This window comes from Chrysoperla carnea, chromosome 5 (assembly GCF_905475395.1).
Source record: "Chrysoperla carnea chromosome 5, inChrCarn1.1, whole genome shotgun sequence".
NCBI lineage: Eukaryota > Metazoa > Arthropoda > Insecta > Neuroptera > Chrysopidae > Chrysoperla > Chrysoperla carnea.
In genome coordinates, this window is record NC_058341.1 from 48,389,975 (window position 1) to 48,408,690 (window position 18,716).

The 18,716-nt window shown below is 27.7% G+C and overlaps 2 protein-coding genes across 3 annotated transcripts; one reads left to right on the forward strand and one right to left on the reverse strand.

Annotated features, from left to right (window-relative positions):
- The first annotated feature begins 2,466 nt into the window (after positions 1-2,466).
- LOC123300901 (myb-like protein U) lies at positions 2,467-10,803 on the forward strand. Of its 2 annotated transcripts, none has more exons than XM_044883568.1 (6): positions 2,467-2,528; positions 2,988-5,272; positions 5,406-5,514; positions 8,839-9,046; positions 10,204-10,344; positions 10,411-10,803. In XM_044883568.1, the coding sequence occupies exons 2-6, from the start codon at positions 2,997-2,999 to the stop codon at positions 10,680-10,682; spliced, it is 3,006 nt and encodes a 1,001-aa protein (XP_044739503.1). In that variant the 5' UTR covers positions 2,467-2,528; positions 2,988-2,996; the 3' UTR covers positions 10,683-10,803. The 2 variants fall into 2 exon arrangements, with proteins under 2 accessions (XP_044739503.1, XP_044739502.1); XM_044883567.1 differs by lacking the exon at positions 2,467-2,528 and adding an exon at positions 2,733-2,831.
- A 6,629-nt stretch (positions 10,804-17,432) lies between these two features.
- On the reverse strand, positions 17,433-18,181 carry LOC123300927 (NPC intracellular cholesterol transporter 2-like). The gene is made up of 4 exons (XM_044883608.1): positions 18,026-18,181; positions 17,862-17,969; positions 17,618-17,796; positions 17,433-17,555 (listed from the first exon to the last, which is right to left on the reverse strand). The coding sequence occupies exons 1-4, from the start codon at positions 18,099-18,101 to the stop codon at positions 17,472-17,474; spliced, it is 447 nt and encodes a 148-aa protein (XP_044739543.1). The 5' UTR covers positions 18,102-18,181; the 3' UTR covers positions 17,433-17,471.
- Between the last annotated feature and the right edge of the window lie 535 nt (positions 18,182-18,716).

Genomic DNA, 18,716 nt, shown 5'->3' on the forward strand with positions numbered 1-18,716 from the left:
ATTCATTTATTTTAATTTAACAGTGATTTTAATTATAAAATATCGTACAGAATTATTTATCAAAATATCTACCTTTGAATTTGATTTTTTTTATTTTATCAAATAATTATCCTTAAAATTAAAGAATTTTAATAAAATCAAACAAAATATGATTTTGGAACTATAATTCCTTTAATTTCGACTTCGGAGTTTTTAATAAATTCCATGAGATCATTTAAGGTTACATTGTAAAAATTATTTTTTGTCACGGAATCCACGTAATAAACTTTAACATAATTTATTGTTATATTAATTTTTATTATCTATTGTTGGCAATTTTTAGCTATTTTTATGTTCATGCGTACAATAATGGTGTTATTTCAGAAATCATTGACCGCGTTTGGCCGAACGAAGCACTTGATTCGCTTCAAAGCATTTTAAAAACAATCGGCACCCTATGTATTTTAAATAAAAAATAGATTACCAATGCATAAGGTGCTGGTTACATGGAGATACTTAGTTAACTAAACGAACGCACAGTTCGGCCAAAGGCAGTAATTTATTATTATACACCAAAAAATCCCCTGATATTTAATTTTATACAAGGCGTTTTTTTAGTTGAATTATTATGTATGTATTGGATCAATATCTAAACGGAAAATTTATAAATTTTTTTAAAAACCTATTCTCATTTGATATGAAGAGGCTTTTAAAGTAAAATGAAAGTTATAATTGTTACACTAAATAAATGATAGTTAGCCCTTAAAATATTTGTGAATTTGTATTTAAAAGAAAAAAAAAAAGAATCGTTTCGAATTTAATTCTAAAAATAGTAAGTTTTATATATATTTTCTGATCTTCGTAAAAAATAGAATTTAAATCATATTGGAAATTTTAATACGTAAAATTTTTACACCAATACGCAATAATTTGCAACTACAATTTACAAATTGTAACAAAAAGCATTAAAGTTATGAATTTATTAAAAAGTTAGTTTCATTTTTTTTATTATATTCAAAAATAGTCATTTGACAAACGGCAAAACTGCAAAAACTAGAGAATATTTCTATTAGGTTTTCTAAACAAATTATCTTTAGTGTAACACATTAGATTATATCGAAACTCGAAATTATAGTTCAATCGAAGTTTCCGACATCACAAATCTAGATATTGAAGAGGACCTCAAATTCGACAATGAATTATTTAAACTTTAACTAAAAAGGCCTTTCAGACAGCTGAAACTACTGACAAAACCAGTCACTCTCAATAACTAGATATTTAAAAAAAAATTCCAGTTATTTGAGTCTACTGGGCAATGAACTTCTATCCTTGAAAAAAATGTACAAAGCTGTACCATTAAACCAACATCGGCGGAGAATCCTGTTTTCTCGTTATCGGGAAACATTTTCACTAAAATGAGAAAGTGCCTATCACATGACCTATTAAATTTGATTTCTTTGTTGATTATTTTGCGAATTGCTGATTTAGTGTTGGTTGGCGTACTATGATGCTAAAATTAAAAAAAAAAGTATTGAAAGTTAATTATGATTTGTTTAATCGAAATACTGTGAAAAAGAAAAGGCCTTTTTAGTTTAATGTGGTAATAAAATGTTTGTTTTTGTTAATCAAGTTTTTATAGTTATCTAAACATATATACTAGTAATTTTGCTATTAATTTTATTAATTATTTTTATATAATTAATGAATGTGTAAATTTGGGAACTGGTAGGGATCCAATAATAATAATAAAGTTAAGTACTACCCCAATCGATTTTACTTTTTATATAGATCAGTCGAGTATAGTTTGTTTAATCTATTAAATCCTGGTCAAGAATTCTCGTGCCTCGAGAAATAAAAAGGTCGAGAGTCCAGAAACCCTAATAACCCTAATAAAGTGGTGATTTAATAACTAAAGTTGTAGATACTTTATTTTCGTTTTTATAAATTTTGCTGTCAAATTAGTTATGATGTTTTCCAAATATGATGTCAAACTGAATGACTTCGGCCATTCCATTTTAAGTTTAAGTAAAAAAGTAATTATAGTAGTTAAACACGAAGTATAATATTTATAAAAAAAAAAAAAAAAGTAATTTCAACATATTATTTATGTGGCATTTTTGATAAAAATTGGATCAGTGATCTCCTGCATTTGTGGTAAACAAGTTACATTCAATCATTAAATTGCAATGAATCAAAAATGCAATAAATGCAAATTGCAATATTTAAAAATATGCATTTATGTATTGAAAAATGTATAGTTATTTCATATTTGACTAAAATTCATTTTCATCTTCAACTATTTCAAAATCATAGAAAAATATTTTATCTTAAGATATTATTGCGCCACTGTGTGAAATATTCGTTAAATATAATATTTCATTATTTAAAAAAAAACCGCTTAAAAATTTTCGTTGGCAGCAATGTTTTCTTTTATAAAAATCACCACAAATTCTTTTTGGTATTCATTTGGTGTTTGTACTCATGTTTGTTCTGTTTGACACATACTTCAATGGTATCAAACCTCAATAATTCGTAAGGATTACTAGTTTGTAAGTATTAAATCACATTTAAGATTAATAAGTATATATTAGTAAGAATTTAAGCAATTTAAAATCAAAATTTGAATAATTTATACTTCAAAAAAAACATGGATAAATTTTTTTTTGATAATGGAACAAGCCAATATTGTTAGTTAAATGATAAACGTAATTTATTTTAGCATGCGCAACATATAATAGACATAACACTTCACTTTATATTAAACAGGGGAATTACCCAAAATATTTGTATATTAGAATTAGAATTTAAAAAATATTTACTTGTTCATTTGATAAAAAAATTGTACATAATCAGTAAGTATTTATCATATTTCATTACCAATAAGTATTAGATAATATAAAGTTTTGTTTTATTTTACTTTATGTAAAACCATAAACACACTGATATTAATAACCTAAATTATTTAATAAACCGTCGCATTATTATTTATACGATTTAAAATTTTTCAGAAAAATATAATGGAAAATAATGTAACAACACCAGTGGTACAATTTATGCCAATTACTAACGATAAAGTAGTTAAAACTTCACCAAAAATCATCCAAAAAAATCAAAATAAGGAAATAATTTTAAAAGCATCAGGTCTTAAGCCAACAATTCTACAAAATTTACCAACCAATCAAAAAATTATGTTAAAAATACCTAATAATCCTGATAAAACAAAATCGAACTTAAAAGTTATCCCGGTTACAAAACCAAATGATGATAAATTAGAAAATGGAAAAAATAATGTTGAAACAAAAACAATCAAATTGAATCAAGAACAGCTGAAAAATTTGTTTAGTGGAAGTATAAATACGGGTAATATAAGTGGTGTGAAAAAACCAGTAATTTTAAGTATGGAAAAATTCAAAAGTTTGATGAATAATCCGAATTTTCATTTAAATCAAAAAAGTATTAAGGTAGTTAAGACAAATTCAAATACATCTCCGACAAAATTTTTTGTACCTAAAGCTAGTTCACAAGTGATAAAAGCATGTGTGAAAACATCAAATCCTACAACGAGTGAAGATGCTACAAATATGGAATTAACCTCATCGTCACAAGATACAATAAATACTTCAAGTCATTCTACAGTTTCTGCATCAAATACAATAAATGTAGATGAAGAAACCTCAAAATCAAATCATAATCAACAAAATACGATAGAAAATAGTTCCTCCATTGTACAAACACCAACAAAAAATCAAACGTTTCAAATTCGACTTAGTAATTCTGAAATTTCATCGGCAAATTCAATAAAATTAAATCCTCAATCCACAAAAATTATTAAATTAAACCAAAATATACAAAGTAGTGAAGAAAAGAATTCTCCCGTTATACAAACATCAAAGAATCAAACTTTACAAATACAGCTTAATAATTCAACGGTTTCTTCACCAAGTGCAGTAAAAATTGATCCAAAATTGTCAAAAACAATAAAACTGATCAGTAATCCAACAATTTCTACATCGAAAACCGTAGCAATTGATCCACAATCATTAAAAAATATAAAATTAACCAATAATTTACAAAATGGGGTTGAAAAAAGTTCTCCTATTGCACAAACAGCAGCAAATAATCAAAAAACACGTGTACAAGTTAACAATTCTCCAGTTACGCCATCCAGTGCAATAAAAACTGTAAAATTAAATCAAAATGTGGTTGAAAAAACATCTCCCGCTGTACAAACATTACCGAAAAATCAGAAATTTTTTCTACCACCCAATAATCGATTTCGTATTATTCATCAAAATGGTAAACAAATTGCATTGCCAATAGTAAATGAAGCTCCAAACAATGTGACAGCTGTAAAATCAACTAATAATGTCTCGAAATCGTTAAGTACCGAAACGCAAAGTGATAAAACACAGAAAATAGTAGCTGAAGATAAAAATCCTTTTGTTTTCGATTCAATTACATTACCAATTGGTGCAAGAAAAATTTACACACGTCGTCCAAAAACTCCTGAACATGTTTACAAGAAATTTAATTTACCTTTACCTTCAAAATCTACAGAATCGTCGAAAACGATAGAAAAACCACAAAAATTAGAAACAAATAGCAAAGTTGGTGATTCTACAAATATTAAAGTTAGTCAAGTGGTGGTAAATAGCAAAGTGCCTGCTTCTACAAAAAGCAAAGCTGCTACTTCTACAAATAGCAAAGTTAATCAAGTAGTGGCTAATAATGTAACGGACCATGCAAATGAAAAACACGATGAAAGTATAGAAAAAAAGAAAAGAATGTCCCGAAAACGAACAAATATTGATTATGATTCAGGTAGTAGTAACGGCACACCAGTAAATAACAAAACTGCAAGCATGTTAATCCAAACGCTTAAATCAAAATTTGTGCCATTAGTGGGTCATGCGTGTACAGCGACAATTATCGAACATTTAAATTTGGCGTATTCTCGATGTCGAATATCTCACGGTCAAGCCGTTAAAGAATTAATTCAGTATATCGATAATTATGAACGATATCGTGATCGAAAATTATTAGAGACAAAGAAAAAAAATAATGTTATTAGCGAGAGATCAACACAAACGGAAATTGAATATATGCAATTGAACGAAAATCCGATTGAATCGATTCCGAGTATAATACAAAATAATGACACAAATAAACGAACGGAACAGAAAACAGTCGGAACATCAATAGTTCCCGATATAACCGATGAATTTAGTATGTTTAGATTACAGTTATTTAAAGATTGGAATAGCGCACTGGTTCCGGATGTTATGGGAAATATGTAAGTTAAATTTATTAAGATATTTTGTGAATTAATTTCTATTTCCAACCTATAAAGGTTGTTATAATTTCGATTCTTTCCATTAAAAAATCTTTATATGATTTTATATTCGATTTATTTGTTATTTTTCTAGGCCTATTCATAACGCAGTGTTGGAGAACGACTTTTTTGCCGTTAAACGTCTTTGTTTAATTTTAAAACATTTAAAAAATATAAATATTCAAAATGAGTCTTACGATATGGTAAGTTAATTTCTATTTAACGTACAAGTAAAAACATGATGAAATGTCGAAGAATAACCAATATTTTATCAAGTTTTTGAAAACTATTTGTAATTGTATTATAAGCATGTGTAAGAATGTAAACATGGGCACATTATTGCCATCTTAAAAGTGGCGAGCTGCTGGGAAAGGATCATTTAGATTAATAAAATATAGTTTTAGATTAAATTTCGAAATTGATTTTCAAGATTTTTATTTTGTGTAGATTTACTTGTGATTTTTAAGAGAATCTTTACAGATAACATATTTTTATCTAATCAAAATAAAATCAACTACAAGGTTCCCAAAAAAACTTTAGATTTTATCTTTTACAGTTTAAAATATCGATTTCTCTGGTAAAATCGATCAATTTATTAGCTTGCGTCTTTCACAAACTCATTTTTAATTTAACGCAACTTTACAAAATATTTATTTGAAATAAAAAATTTTTAAAATGTAAAGTTTTTTATTCGAAAACTGTCAAATAACATCAAAATGTTAAAATATTGAATATTCATGGGTCTCGGAAAAAGGAAATTGTACACACAATAAAGGGAACGTGCATGGAAATATTTTGCGCAATACTGCTCTAGAGTAAGTAATGCGATTCGAGTCCTTTTTATTACTCGAGTTCGTTTACACTCAACTCGATGCAACCGAGTAGAGTCGGTGGGTGACACAATTAAATAATGTTTAACTAATTTTTCGTATTTTATGTCATATTACTATTTATTATTGCTAATTGAATGAAGGTATTTAAAAATGGGTATATCCTCAATTTTTTTAAAATAATTTCTAGCAATAGGAATATTGTGAAGTCTCCTCTCATCATTCTATTAGATATTGAATTGGTAGTAATTTTCTCCTCACTAACAGAATTCCTCGTTTTAACAGAATTTCTGGCAACATCAAATTTTTTTCGCTTGTCATATACTTTGTGCACCCCAAAATTGCGCTTTTTATTTGTGACGCTTTGTGCAGTCACATATCCTTAGAGCGGGCAACGGTGCTAAGGGATTTGAATTTGTGAAAATGGGAAAGAAAATTTAATTATTTTATCAAGCGTATATCACAATTTTCCACGGTGAATATTTCTAATCGTAATACAATTTTTTAATTAAGCTTAAAATATACTGATTGAAATTGAACACAAAATTAAAACCAGACATCCAAACTCATACAGGAAAAGTTGATTAGATTAGTGAAACCACAAGTCGATATATTTTTTGGCTGTTATTTTGTTTACAAATAAATATGGTATCACTTCCGTCTACGTTTATATCTTACACATTGACCCCGTTTAAGACAACAAAGTGTTGACTAAAATAACTCAGAGACTGAACATAACTACTAGTAGTTGTCCTGAATACGCTCATTGATTATTCTAATTATAAGTAGTTGATTATTATTCTTAATTTCAGGATATTTTTATGTACAGTTCTATTGAATGCTTTTCTCTAGGTGTATGTCTTTTAATCCCTTATATAGAATTACACAATAAGTATGATCGATTTGACAGTATTTGGTACAAATGTTTTGAGAATAATTGATGGTTGTGAAGAATAGAGAGAGAAGTTCTTGTGCAAAGTTCAATTTGAATTTGGAATTATGGAATTTAAATTTATTCTCATAACATTTACATCAAAATTGACGAAATCATCTTATTGATTGTATCCTCATTTCGGCACTACAACCCATAATGAGCTTACTTTTAAATTTTCGTCTACTTTTTTTGTTCAATTTTGGTAAAACTGTACCTAAAGTAATTTTAAAAACGGAGACCGCAGACATATCTCGAAAATCGGAAACTCCGGTACAATAGTTGGTAGCCCTATCCAAAATTTCATAAGAAGATTTTTCGGATCATTTCATATAATCTTTTAGAATTTTTCTTGGTTACTTACACTGAATTCTTTAGGTTTTTGGAATACAAACTAAAAAAAATAAATGTAACTCAGTTCATTTGCTGTGTAAAATAGTTCCCCATGTACCGAACGAAAATAAACACTCCAGCATATAATCTAGATGTTTGAATGTTATCTTAAAAAATACGTAAGCATCATCAAAAGGACATTATATTTGTATTTTTTGGGTCAAATATATTCTATATAATGTTTTATCAAATTCCGAAACAAAAAATTTTTGTAATAAATTTCGATAAATCTTATTACATAAGGTAATTCGATTCAAAAAATTAAAAAATAGGATCTTTTCGGTGATTAGATGCATAATTTCTTAAATACCGTCCAAAACGCATACGAAGAACGATTTCTCCAATCGATTTCAGACAATTTCTTAAGAAAGTAAAGGTTTAAAAAAATCCAAAAAAAAGAAAAACAACAAAAATCTAGTTTATTTCATAACTAAATGAATAGTTCTCGACATACTTTCAAAAAATTTGTCCAAAATCGAATATAGGGTTTCATAGTAGGAAAATAAAAAACCCGGTTAGTAAATTTGTCAAAATCACAATTAGTACCTAACTAGCACCTAAAAAAACACAATAATTTGACCATTTAGTTTTCAAAATATAAAGTTTATTGCCCAGTTTTCAGAGTTCATTTCAGTGCCGATAGATACAATTTTCAACTATTCTATATTAAAAATCACTATAATATACCTTGAGAAACAAGCATTCGATTTAACTGTTAGAAATGTGAATGTTACTTTAGTTTAGTTATAAGTTTATTCGGGTAAGTTGTTAATTATTATGATTAATATTTTAAGTAATTTTAAGAATGTTTAGAATTCATAAAATAAAAAATGAGTAAAGAATGGAATAAGAAATCATACACTGAAAAATCGAATGTGATGAATAAGTGTAACTCTTTTTTACCATTGTATGTCCTAAACATTCTTAAAAATAAACGGGGCATTAAAACGATTAAATATTATTGGAAATAATAAAAGTTGACACGTTGACAGTGAACCTGCCTAGAAATATCTTGGGATAGTATTTGAAGAGCTTTCAGAATGTACTTTTAATAAAATATTTTCTAAAACCTTGTCACCACGGCTACGTGTGAATTGACTTCGAGCAAACTGGGCATTTGTAAATCCATCTCATGCTCTGAGATAAAAAGATTTTAAATTAGGCTTATCAAATATACATGCCATGGGACAAGATTTAAAATTGCAATGTTACATTAATTAACGTTAATTAACAATCAAGGTGTGTATTTCACATACACTTTCTAACATTCTATCTATACGCGATCCTATTGCTTTTCGATGCTGTTACGATAGAAAATAAGCTCAAATTTTTTTAAAAGTTTTATACAATTTAACATTATTATATTTTTACAGACAGCACTTCATTTAGCAATATCAAACAAATGCGATATAGAAATTATCGAACATTTACTTGAAAGTGGAGTTAATCCAGAAATTGAGGATATAAATGGTAATAATTGTTTACATATGATCTCACAACATGGTAATGCCAGGATTATGAACTTAGTGTTAACAAAATATAGAAGCCCCAATTTAGACTTAAATACTTGTAATTATAATGGTAAGTTATCTTCTATATATATTATTACTCTGTGTGCTCATCACTGGAAAAGATGGAATTTTTTTTTTTGTAATCATTCACTGATTTAGAATCCTTAAGGTTGTTATGAAAGTGGAAGGAGATGCCATTGTTCCTCTCACGCAACCACATGTAAAATGCATAGAAAAAAATATATGATTCCAAGTTTAATTTTAAATGAAAAAAATCTCTTTTTATGTATTTAAAAAAAGTTACATTGTGACGTATAAAGTCTGATAGCTGGCAGGACTAAAATGTTTATGTTGAAATCTTAGATCATTAATTACATGGACTGAGCATCGCCTATCTTTTCGTACAGTGAGAGATGTGACAACATCTGAAATAATTGCTCGGGTCAGCTAGGGGCATTTATCAAAAAAATACATTTTTCAAAAGAATATAGAGACATTTATAAAAAAAAAACATACATTGAATGTCAAATTTTAATTTCACAAAATGTTTTACAAAAAACATCGTGATTTCACTGAGCTTTTTCGCTTTTTGACTTAGAAAAATACTTATCACGTATCACTTTAAATTTTTTCTTACGAATCTACAATGACGAGTATGACAACAACACTTTGTTTTGTCATTTCCACACCGCCGCCGTGATGGATTTGACTATAGCAATAACGTCAGATGGTGGTACAATTTAAATCATTTGACGCTCAGTCCATGTACTTAATGGTTTAAGGTTGACATTCAACTAATTTTTACGATCAATTCATGATAAAATAAAAAATCAAAAAAACTTTACCAACAATTATAGTAACGAATTCCAAAAAGGAAAATAAAAAAATTATCACAAATTTGAAAAAATAAATTTCTCAAGACCATCAAACTTTTTGTGAACATTTCACAACAAATTATTTAGTGTAAGTCTGTTGTATGATTTTTAATTGTATTTTTTAAATCGAATTTCTTAACATTCAATTTTATTTCGAGTATCGTAGTATTTATTTCAATAACTATTCTATTGACATGCTCTATAGCTCAAAAAGAATAAAAAAGTATTATTCTTATTACTTTAGTTTATTGCAGTGGTAGAGGAGCTGTCCATCAATCAACCTGTTTATGAGACAAATATATCTCTGATAATTGATTAGAGTAAAAAAATTTATGTTAATACTATTTTTTAGGCTCAACGCCATTAATGCTGTGTACGGAACACGATAACGTTGAAATTGCAAAATTATTATTGAAACATAAGGCCGATACAGAAGTACAGGATTTAAAATCAGGACGAACTGTATTATTCCAAGCGATTGAAGCAAATAATGGTAAATAAAATAAGACTCAAATTTCAAACTGATTTATATTTAAAATTTTTCTGATTTTTTATTTAGAACCAATGGTAAAATTATTAATTGAAAAAGGAGCAGATCCGAAAAAACGTGACTACAGTGGAATTACACCACTAGAAGTGATAAGTGAGATACGAATAACTCCTGGGATACGAAAAATTATGTATAAAATTTTATCACAAAATATTGTTAATTTACAACGTAAAAGGCAAAGAATACATTTGGACAATGGCGATGATGATGTAATGCTAACACCGATTACATCAGAGAAAATACGAAGAATAAATGATGAAAATGATGACGATAATACGTAAGAGCAATCAATCAACATAATATTTATATATTAATCGTCATATCGAAATATAATTTTTTAATCGGTTTGAATAAACAAATTTTGTTGATCGATTTTTTTATTAGTAATTAACAACTCGCTATATCCGCAAAATAATTTTGAAATAAAAATTGTGTATAATGTCTCGAATTATAATATTTTTGCGAAAAATTTAGGACCTGGCTGTCTACCGATAAGTCAAATCTACAAATAAAAATGGTAGTCAGTAAATTTTCGAAAAATGATTTTTTTCTCAAATCAAATTAGACATTCGATAGAAAAATAGTATTTTTTTTTTATTTCCGCGTGTTGCGTGGTGGAAAATAACAATAAAACGTTTTTTTCTGATTTAAAAAGTTAAATTACCTGTAAGATCAGTAATGGGCTAAGAGCCGGCCGCTGAAAAAGGCACCTGATCGGTTAAAGGACATACATTATTGGAAAAGGTAGTACTCAAATCAATGAAAATAATGATATAGGAGTTTTAGTCCCCAGTCAGTCGCTTAACTAGGCAACCATTTTTTGATTTTTTTAATTTTGGTGTAGTTGCTTAGCTTATTAGTTAAAGCATAATTTTGGTATCAAATGAAAGCTTGAACTTTCTAGTTTTCGAAAAAAAAATGGTTGCCTAGCCTCTGCCTGTTAGAAATTTTGGCAGCCCACTTTAAAGACCGGCAACTCGAGTGTATACTATGAGATACTACATAAGCAACTCTGTGAGAACATTATACTTCAATTTATTTATTTCCCATCACATTTTACCAACTTTTTTTTTATATTTTTAAATATTTATGAAATAAATAATAAAATTATTAAATACATAATGGAAACGTAGTTAAAACATAGAAAATATAATTTAAATGAATTAGAGAAAAGAATATATTTGAAAACAAACTATTTTTAAAAATATATTTTTAAATTTTAATATTCGTTAATTTTTTTAATATTTTTTTTCTTAATATTTTCCATTTTAATATATTTTCAACCAAAATGGTTTTTCAAACATGGAAAATATAATTAAAGCAAAGAAAATGAATTGGAGAAAAATATATTTTTGAAATAACTATTTCCCTGAAACTTTAACTTCTTCAAATACAAGTAAGCGTGTAAACTATAAACTTTCTTTTTTTCTTTCTTTGAATACAGGTAAGTGCATCCTAGTCAAAAGGTAGGTGAAGGTCACCTCGTTTGGTATGCGCTAGAATAATGCTTCAAGTATATTTTAACGAATAGCAATATTTTTGAACATGAATGTTGGAAGGGTCTGAAACTTCCCTTTTGCCAACTATTGCTCGTCTCTTATTCCTCATACCTGTCTTTTCTATATATTCGTATTTTAAATGTATTTGTTCGTGGAAAATACATAGAAAAGATTGCTATTCGTTACAATTTTACATGTATTGCTATTCGTTAAAATATACCTGAAGCATTATTCTAGCGCATACCAAACGAGGTGACCTTCACCTACCTTTTGACTAGGATGCACTTACCTGTATTCAAAGAAAGAAAAAAGAAAGTTTATAGTTTACACGCTTACCTGTATTTGAAGAAGTTAAAGTTTCAGGGAAATAGTTATTTCAAAAATATATTTTTCTCCAATTCATTTTCTTTGCTTTAATTATATTTTCCATGTTTGAAAAACTATTTTGGTTGAAAATATATTAAAATGGAAAATATTAAGAAAAAAAATATTAAAAAAATTAACGAATATTAAAATTTAAAAATATATTTTTAAAAATAGTTTGTTTTCAAATATATTCTTTTCTCTAATTCATTTTAATTATATTTTCTATGTTTTAACTACGTTTCCATTATGTATTTAATAATTTAAAAAAAAATTAATTGTGAAAACAATTAATTTTATTATTTATTTCATAAATATTTAAAATATAAAAAAAAAGTTGATAAAATGTGATGGGAAATAAATAAATTGAAGTATAATGTTCTCACAGAGTTGCTTATGTAGTATCTCATAGTATACACTCGAGTTGCCGGTCTTTAAAGTGGGCTGCCAAAATTTCTAACAGGCAGAGGCTAGGCAACCATTTATTTCGAAAACTAGAAAGTTCAAGCTTTCATTTGATACCAAAATTATGCTTTAACTAATAAGCTAAGCAACTACACCAAAATTAAAAAAATCAAAAAATTGTTGCCTAGTTAAGCGACTGACTGGGGACTAAAACTCCTATATCATTATTTTCATTGATTTGAGTACTACCTTTTCCAATAATGTATGTCCTTTAACCGATCAGATGCCTTTTTCAGCGGCCGGCTCTTAGCCTATAATTTCTTAGCTACACAGCCCATCTTTTGTTAAAATTTATGCATTACTATTTCTAATTTGATATGATAGAATAATTTTTACTCATTATAACTAAGAAACTACTGATATAGCAGAGACAGTAAAAAGCATAAAATGTAGGGATCTTCAGCGACGCAATTCGCTTACTCTGATAATATTATTGTACTCTATTCACCCTATTCGAAAATTCTGAAAATTCAATGATATATCTAACAGAAGATATTCTAACAAAAAGGGCAACTCCTATATCTTAGCCTGGCAACAATTATACCTTTTGAAAGATTAAACTACCAATTAATTGGGTCAAGTGATAAAAAGCATCAAAGCTCCACCTAGATTTATTTGAATTAATGTCGTCTAAATAGTTCAGGTCCTAGTCTATTATATTTTATTTGTTATTTAATAATTATACTTTTTTAATGAATTTGGTATTCATTATTATTATTATAAGTAATTAATTTACCTGGGGTTAGGGTTTTTATTTTTTCCATTGGCTTTTATTTATAACATGTTTAAAAGTTTAGATCAGTTGTCAGATTATGATAAATGACATCTCTAGGATATTTCAAAATTAGGTTCGATTTTCGCGCCAATTTCTTAGATCAATTTTTATAATATATAAATTCGTATTTCGACTACCAAGTAGTCATCATCAGTATCAGAATTAGCTAATTACTCTTATTGTGTATGTTACTCATTGCTAATTTGCTAATTTGGTGATTATCTGCACCTTGCAACAGTGCAAAATACAAAACATGATCTAGGAAATTGAAACAAAAAATGAAATTTTATTAACATTTTTAAATATTCTATGACAACTGGTCTGTCTGTAATATAAGCGGCATCATATTTCATTGGTCCATTTATTCAACAATCATTTAAATAAAGAATTAAAAGAAAAAATTTTAAGGCTGTTGTCTCGCTATGAGCATGGTGTCATAATATACCAATTTTTTTAAAAATACTTATTAAGGATATTATAATACAATTATCATAAAAGTTCGGATAATTAACAAGAAGAGCATGGGAGAGGTTGTAGTTTTAACAAGTTTTTTAAAACGATACTTTCAAAAAACTATCTTAACATAGATGTATTTGTTATATGAGTGAAAAAAGCAAAATTATTGCCCGTTTCATTATTGAGATATAACGACCCAAAGTTAATCAATTTTATTGTTGAACAGAAACGACTATAGTTTAGTATTAAATGAGATCACTAGGATATTTCAAAATAAGTTTCGGTTTTTGCGATTTATAGTATTGATCATTGAAGAGAGATTAAAGCAGCACTTTGTATGCAATATTTATTATAACAAAAAGTCGGGTGATATATTAGAGTTAATAACATATTATTTGATTATAAGTGTGTATTCTATTACCGTGCATATAATCCACATAGTATGCAGACAACAGCCTTAAGTCACTGATTCCAGGAATAATTGTAAACAAATTCCACCTATTCAATTTCATTTGTTGAAAAATTTTAGCTTATAAATTAAACCATGAAACTTTTTCCTATTTTGTATATTATATTTTGCTTGCCAAATGAAAAGCTTCAAAAAATCTTGCACTGTCATTTTCATCAGGGTAGTAATATTAAAAATGTATACAAAAACATACTTAGGACTTCATATATGTCCGAAAATAATTATCAGAATATTTAAAAAATTATTTAAAAATTACTAATATTTTAAATATTTCACTCTTTCTAATAAAAATAAAGTATAAATGGTCAAAGAAATACTCTTTTGGCAAAGCCATTTTATTTTGAGTTTTTAAATTCGAAGTAAACATTCTTTATCAGATAAAATCGAAACTTAAAAATCGTTCAATCGTTCAAATGTTAACTACGGCTCTTTTTAAGGTTTTTCAATCAAAATTTTTTTAATGAATTTAATTAAAAACAGAGACTGAGTGATTGGATTATTTTTTTTGAGTTTATTTGCAAAGTGAAAATGATTTAAATAATCCGCAAATAATCGAAGTCCTAAAAATCAACATTTAACGTGAAATTCAGGCCAAATAACTGATGTAATAAAATAAATATAATCATATAAATCAAAAATCTTACTGCGTTAAATAGAATATAAACTGAAAAAAGTCCATTATTGGAAAGATTTGTCTCCATGTTGAATTTTCATTACTGCCGTGTCTTTAGTGACACTTGCAAGATTTAGACAAATCGATCGGAGTAAGAATCATCAAAATCAGTTCACGCGTTTGGTCTCTAGATTGTTGCAAAAGAACATACATACATACATAGACTGATAAACATATTACAATTCCTTTGCGTCGGGCAGTCGGGTTAAAAATCAACATTATAATGTAGGGTTGTAAAAAAAGCCATGGTTGACATTTGAAAAATATTTTTTTGGATACATAAATGACATAGCATCATCATTTATTTTCAATAAAAAGTTCGATTTTCTTATAAATTCAACTCTTTCATAATCTTTTTTTCAATTTTATGGTCAAAAGAGAAATTAAAATTGAATACAAAGTGGGTTAAGATTCCATCTGTGATTTTAATTTACGTAATAATTAATTTTTTGGATGTTTGTATTATTCTTTTTTTATGGATTGCCAATTAATTTGTATAATTTTGAGAAATAACTACCGAATGATATTTAATTTATTGATGTGTATGATTAGTTTTTATTTAATGATTTTGCTGTTTTCCATGCTGAGACAGCTGAGAGCAATAGCTCAACTTTGATGTTTAGAATTTTGAAACCCACTTTGTAGTTTTAGATATAGTACAGTCATCCTAGATTTTTAAATCGCATTTCTGGGGGGAAGCCCGACTTTTTGGTTACGGTTAAGATGGTCAAAGAAAAGATTAAATTTAAAAAGGCGGATGCTACGCCTTGGGTTAAGGCCGGCATCTTGGTTTAAAGTGGTTGTTTTGCAATAACTGCTACACTATTGATTTTAGCAAAAAGAGTGCCAAAAAAATCTTATGCATTTTTTGCATAAGTCACATATCAAACATGTTATTCTCCACAAAAATGCTTTCGGCACTTTTTTCACTTAAATCAATTATGTATCTGTTACTGCAAAAAAAGAAACTCATCTATTCAAGCCAAGATGGCTGTCCTCCCTCAAGGGATGGAGTTCCGCCTTTTCAAATTTAAAAAGTCGGGCTCCCAAAAGAGCGATTTACTACAGAGCATTTCGGCTAGGATTACTGTAATAATTATTTTGAAAGTAATTCAAAAATCAATTTTTTTTCTAATTTTTTTATTCATACTGAAATTGTATTTTATCTCAATATTTCATACTGAAATATCTATTGTTAATTGTAAATAGTTATAAATCAAAATTGTAATATTTCGGACTTCACTCAAATCATGTTTTGTCTGTTTTAGGCATTTTCTTTTTTTTTTTTTTTTTAATAAAAAATAATTGAATATATTTTAATGTTTCAATTATAAAAAAGTTTTTTTCCATTTTTTATTATTTGTCTTTTCGATTCTGCAGTGGTAGAGACAGGAATTAAGGTGATGAATCTGTATGTATTAACGTGCTATTTTTTTTCTAAAGAAATGCTTAATGAGGCCATAGATATGCCGTCGAATAATTTTGACTTCGTGATTATTGGGATTCGCAATTAACTCTTCCTTAATGGTGTTTCCTACGCAATATCGAGCAAAAATAACTGAACGTGCAGATTTGGTGACGTCGGTGGTTCGTCAAGACATAGCAATATATAAGATGTCAATTTTTCGTTGATCTGTTTTATTTCCGGTCAGTTTTAAGATTCTTTTATTGTATTTCTAGATAGAGAAATATCTTATCTTTGATGCGCTGAATGTTTGCCCATGAAAATGTTTAATATGCCGAGCAAAGATATTTGCAGTGGAGTAACTTGCCGCGATCGTATGACAATTTTTGTCTTTCATTCCACTTGCAATGAATTCCTTTTGCTCTGGTTCTCTTTTTTGTGGATTACGAATTTGCAATTTGTTTCAAATGCCAATTGTTGTTCACGATGTAATTACAATAACAAACAAGCGCGTGTTCGTATGATCCAGAGTTCGTAAGATCACTCACGTTCGTTCGTAATATAATACTTCATAGTGAACTATGTCATCGGTGGCGTGAACAAAATATTGCCAATTTAAATGAGAGGAGTTAATTCAATTACCTCCTTAAATACTGGCTTTATGTGATGGTTGTAGCAAAAATTGTTGAGAACAATATTTCTCACATACTTAGATATTTAATAAAATGAAAGTAAATTATTATTTTGGTTTTACCACATTGAAATTTGTTTTGAAGTATCATTGGAGTAGTTTCCAAAAATTAAGCGCCTGAAAGTATATGAAAGTAGGTGCTTAAAAAGTGGCGGTGTATGGATAGATGGGTGGGTCAAAAGTCAACAATATGACAATGACAATGTCTCAAATTTCAAGTTTATTTTCTTACAATTTTTTTATTTCATTTTTTCTTTTATAATAAGTATTATTTTTAAACAACCGAGCAGTGGACATTGAAACAAGTTATTGGAGCCTTTTTGGAATCATATAACGTGAATTTTATATTTAGTGGAACCTAAAATTAAAAAACCAAAAATTACATTTTTAAATTAAATAAATTTTTTTTTATAAAATTACCTTTGGGTAAATTTTCAAAATTGGCATTTCAATCGAATAACTGAGTTTATCATTCGATTTATATGGACATTGACCACTTATTAAATCTTCGCAAGCATCCATTTCTGGAAGTGGAAAATTTGTATCCATTCCAGTGGCAGTTGCAACAACTTCCGGTGTTAATACATTGTCATCTCTGCCTAAAATTCAACACAAAATAAACTCAAAAAGTTATTTTGTGACTTATAATTATTATTATATGTACCTGGAATGAAATCAATTTCCATTTTCACCTTTTGGCCTCTAGATAATTCACATGGCTGGGTAGTACAACTTTCTATACGAACAGATTGAGGTTTTATGATACCCTCACCTATAAAATTAATTTTAATGAAATGTTTGTGAAAAAAAGTTTTTCCAAGTACTTACATGGTGTTATGTCAGTGGTAAACACGGATGCAAAACTGCTAACGGTTAAAATTATGAAAAATAGCACCGAAATCATTATTTTAAATCAACTTTGTAATATCTGAATCTGGAAGTTTATTAATCATTTGTTGGCGTTGTCTTATTTGTGTTGCTTAAATAGAGCAGTTTTTATTAACCATAGGCGGAATAAATTAAATTGAACTAATTTAATTAGCTAAATTCAGTTTGCACATATTTATAGAATTATTTGAATGCAAATATTATTTCTTTTAAAATTTAATCGATTTGACTCTTGTAATAAATTGTTTAACCCTTTCGGTTATTTTTTAATTCTAGGGCTTCTAATAATTTCCTTATTTTGGTGGTCTATTGGTCATGATAACTGCTTAGTGAGGTAGTATTTTTAAGAAAAAAGATTCTATTAGTGTTAGGGCTAGTGTACATTTTGACACTATTTTTTATTAAACACAAAAGTTTAAGCACCTGTTTTTGGGGAAGAGTCTTCAATCGCAAGAATAGTACCAATAAACATTTGATGCCACTGAAATTGATGCTAGAGTGGTGCGGTTTTTTGAGTTGATTTCGATGCCGTTGATTCTGAAATAATCCAAAATCAATTTTTTAAACACCAAACTTCAAGCATTAGTGTTTCAGTAAACAATACGGCTCTGATTTGTTCTGCAGACATGAA

What these genes read in the sequence shown, in the direction of transcription:
- LOC123300901 (XM_044883568.1), top strand. Translation starts at nt 2,997, where the DNA reads ATGGAAAATAATGTAACAACACCAGTGGTACAATTTATGCCAATTACT. An exon ending in AAATACTTGTAATTATAATG is followed by an intron (nt 9,047 to 10,203) that starts GTAAGTTATCTT and finishes ACTATTTTTTAG; the next exon opens with GCTCAACGCCATTAATGCTG. An exon ending in AGCGATTGAAGCAAATAATG is followed by an intron (nt 10,345 to 10,410) that starts GTAAATAAAATA and finishes TTTTTTATTTAG; the next exon opens with AACCAATGGTAAAATTATTA.
- LOC123300927 (XM_044883608.1), bottom strand. Translation starts at nt 18,101, where the DNA reads ATGATTTCGGTGCTATTTTTCATAATTTTAACCGTTAGCAGTTTTGCA. An exon ending in TACCACTGACATAACACCAT is followed by an intron (nt 17,970 to 18,025) that starts GTAAGTACTTGG and finishes TTAATTTTATAG; the next exon opens with GTGAGGGTATCATAAAACCT. An exon ending in TTTTGAAAATTTACCCAAAG is followed by an intron (nt 17,556 to 17,617) that starts GTAATTTTATAA and finishes TTTTAATTTTAG; the next exon opens with GTTCCACTAAATATAAAATT.